The sequence below is a fragment of the Macrosteles quadrilineatus genome, unplaced genomic scaffold, assembly GCF_028750875.1.
Source record: "Macrosteles quadrilineatus isolate MER2022 unplaced genomic scaffold, UCM_ALF_1.0 Scaffold_164__1_contigs__length_239569, whole genome shotgun sequence".
NCBI classification, from domain to species: domain Eukaryota; kingdom Metazoa; phylum Arthropoda; class Insecta; order Hemiptera; family Cicadellidae; genus Macrosteles; species Macrosteles quadrilineatus.
The window spans coordinates 92,986-96,826 of NW_026542757.1; the positions used below are offsets into that span (position 1 = coordinate 92,986).

General features: G+C 41.4%; 1 protein-coding gene across 1 annotated transcript; it reads left to right on the top strand.

Moving 5' to 3' along the window:
• The first annotated feature begins 288 nt into the window (after window positions 1–288).
• Window positions 289–2,635, top strand: LOC128982195 (uncharacterized protein K02A2.6-like). Its single transcript, XM_054401259.1, has 4 exons — window positions 289–393; window positions 829–990; window positions 1,249–1,389; window positions 1,760–2,635. Exons 1-4 carry the CDS (start codon window positions 289–291, stop codon window positions 2,633–2,635), a joined length of 1,284 nt encoding a protein of 427 aa, XP_054257234.1.
• The last annotated feature ends 1,206 nt before the right edge of the window (window positions 2,636–3,841 follow it).

The following is a 3,841-nucleotide window of genomic DNA, read 5'->3' on the forward strand; positions in this document are numbered from 1 at the left end:
AGGCTGGAACAGGCCGAATCGCAGTCAAGCCTATTTGTGCAACCTCGTGGGGACATTGCGAAAATCAATGTGAAAAGTCAAAATAGGCCTAAAACTTTCGTGAATAGGAGTAGTGAAAATCAAAATTCTAGAAACTCTTGTTGGAGGTGTGGTTCTGCTGGTCATTGGCCTAGTGCGTGTGCGTTCGCCAGTTACAAGTGTCACGGTTGTCAGAGAGTAGGTCATCTCAAGAAAGTGTGTAAAGCCAAGAAATCTTCTAGTTTCCATGGTAAAAAGTCGACACCTAGGATGGGGGTCCATCAAGTGGAGGAAGAGGTAGGCCTAGGCCTAGAAGTTCCAATGGCAGAGATAGGTCTGTACAACCTTAAATCAGGATCAGACAACGGCTATAAGGTAGGCCTAGTGGCTAATGATGTATATTTAGAAATGATTCTAGATACAGGTAGTGCCTTGACTATATGTCCTTCTGAGATATTTTATGAAAAATTTTCTAACCTCAAACTTAGGCCAGCAAATGTGAAACTTACTACTTATTCAGGTCATGATGTACCTGTTCTGGGACAAGTGAATGTCAATGTTAAATATAATAATCAGCAGGCGAGTTTGCCTTTGACAGTAGTTAGCTTAGAAAGTAAGAGTCAACCGATTCTGTTGGGCCGAAACTGGTTAGGTCAGTTGAGGTTAGATTGGCAAAATGTGTTTTCATGTAAAGCCACTGTGGATCACAGTTCTGATTTGGACATTGCTAAATTGAAGAGTAAATTTAAGTCAGTTTTTCAGCCTGGAACGGGCGAAATTAAGGGTGTTAAGGCTCATATTGTCTTAAAGGAGGGGACAGTCCCTAAGTTTTGTAAGGCGAGACCAGTGCCTTTTGCGTTAAGGGAGAAAGTGGAGAGTGAGTTGGACCGCATGGTTCAAGAGGATGTTGCGTACAGAGTTACTAATTCACAGTGGAGCACTCCACTTGTGGTTGTCCCTAAGCCTAATGGTGTTAGGCTTTGTGCCGATTATAAGATTACTCTTAATCAGTGTATTGAAATGGAACATTATCCGCTTCCTCAGGCTCAAGATATTTTTGCAACTCTAGGCGGTTGCTCAGTTTTTAGCTGCCTTGATCTTTCAAATGCGTATCAGCAATTGGCGGTAGCGGATGAATCGCAACATCTGTTGACCCTAGCTACCCATAAGGGTCTGTATCGTTTAAAAAGGCTACCATATGGTTTGTCTTCAGCTCCTGCAATTTTTCAGTCAGCCATCGACCAAATTTTAACAGGTCTTCCAGGAACGGTGGCGTACTTAGATGACGTCTTAGTGGCGGCTCGCTCTAAGGAAGAGGGGCTTGCCCGTCTGGCGCAGGTGCTGCAACGCCTTGATGAGTTTGGTGTTCGAGTAAACCAACAAAAGTGTAAGTTTTTGCAATCTTCAATAGAGTATTTAGGACATGTGATTACTCGAGATGGTCTCCGTCCACAAGAAAGTTTGTTAACTGCGCTTAACCAACCATGGCTCTTATTGAGCTTGGCCAGGCATGGAAAAGTCGATTGAGGATGTAGTGGCTTCTTGTTCTGCTTGTCAGTTAACTAGGAATTCGGTACCTAAAGTACCGTTGCAGCAATGGCCTACAACATCAACTCGATGGCAGAGGATACACATTGATTTTGCGGAGGATCCAGAGTCGAGACAGCAACTTTTGGTTCTGATTGACACATACTCTAAATGGTTAGAGGTATTTATCATGAGTTCTATGAATTCTTCCAAGGTTATCGAGAAACTCCGTACCTTGTTTTCATCGTATGGATTGCCGGTCGAACTGGTGTCGGACAACGGAAGATCTTTTACTAGTCAAGAGTTCAAAACCTTTTTGCAAAGCAACAATGTGAAGTTCAGATTAACTCCCCCATATCATGCTGCTTCAAATGGATCTGCAGAGAGAAGTGTTCAGGAGGTAAAGAAAAACCTTTTGCGTCAAGTGATTGAGGAACATCAGCGTTCTCAGCGTACCACTCTTCAAATGAAATTAGATAATTTCTTGTTTGCGTACCGCAACACTCCAAATACAGTTACTGGCTTAACACCTGCAGAAATGTTCCTGTCTTGGAAGCCTCGTACACAGTTGGTTATGTTAAAACCCAATCTCCAGTCATCCATTGATCAAAAACACAGGGAACAAAAAGATGCAGCTGATAGGCTTAGGGGAAGAAGCAGATTTTTCTCAGAAGGTCAGGCAGTCTATGTCAAATCTGTCCGAAATGAAAAGATTTCTTGGGTTCCTGGCAAAATAATTCTACAGAGAAGTCCGGTCACCTATCTTGTGAGTGTCATTGGTGGAAAACCCCGATTTTGTCATGCAGACCACTTGAGAGCTCGGTATGCAGAAGAGGAGGAGATTTTTGTATCACCCAAGGATCCCGCTGTATCACCCCAAGTACCCAAGAATTCACCCCCGCCGGAGGATCGACCATCTAGTCCCCTGATGATGTCACCTGTACCTAGGCCTACTACCAGTCCCAGGGAGAGCCTAGGGCAAGCCCAGCCTCAGCCAACTCCTGCGTCGCCGCTAGCACAGTGCAGCCCACCACCCTCGCTGAGGAAGTCTGGACGGACTGTGGGAAAGCCTCACAGGCTGGACTTGTAAAATTATTAATGAATAATGGGAAGAAGAAATTTTGGTTGCATTTTATTGAAAGTGAATTTATTTTATTTTGAAAGTTGAGTTAATTTTGAATTTATGATATTGACTTTTTTTATGGGGAAGACGAGTGTAGTAGAAGTCATTATAGTTTCATATATGAACAGTCATAATTATTAGTAACGGAAGAGTTATTATGTTTTGCGGGGTAACTGCACTGTGCACTGGGCCCTGAAGTGGGATGATTCGTCACGGCTCGGCCTTCTATGTCCAACAGCGATCGTAAGTGGTTCTTTTATAATTACTGTCCACTTTTCTAGCGTAACGTTAGGTTACGACAATACTTTTGATTAATTATTGTCACAAAAATAGCCTTTGACAATCTTCTATAAAGCTAATAAGGATCATGAAATTTTGAGAAACCCATAAGCTAAACACCTATGAACCACATAATTGATTGAAAGGCCTTGATGTGAAACTTCCCGAAAAATATAAGTTTTCCATAAACCCCTCAAAAGGGGTTCACTGTCGTATAGTGCAGTGTTATACCACGATGCTCAATTAAAGGGCTTTTAATCCAGCATCTATATGGTGTTGAGTATGCACTGAAAGTGCAAAGCATTAAACAAAAAAATAGTAGGCCTACTGTTTGTCATTGTGCATTGTATGTTTTTAATACATTAAAATCTGTTTATTAGAAAATTAAATCAATATATTTCAAGCTTTCCGATGAAGCAGCACGGAGACGCGGGCGAACCGCTATTGTCAACATGTAATACAGACTTGTAAAACTTGGGTATGCACTGAAAGTGTTACACATTTTGACTGTTGTTGGGGGCATCTTGGAGATGAGGGGGGTAAGGAGCGTTCTAAAACATCACTCTTATTTTGTGTACTAGACACAAAAGAAACATGCTCTAAACTCCATGTAGTGATCTTTCCTCAAAATAATACGAGGTTCCTGAGTTGACAAGAAAATATGTATAAGTTGTTTAACAGTGAGGCATTTTAAAAATATAAAACTCAGACGAAAATCAAGGTACAACCACCAATGAAAACACTTAAATTTAAAATGTATGTTTTTTTACTAAGACATCATTATATATAGGTAGTTATAAGATAGTGTGGAAAGTGCAGAAATAGGCTAGGGAGTTTCAAAATGGCTGTGAAAATGCTAATTTCGGAAGGGATTGTGTTTTTAGTGGGTACCCA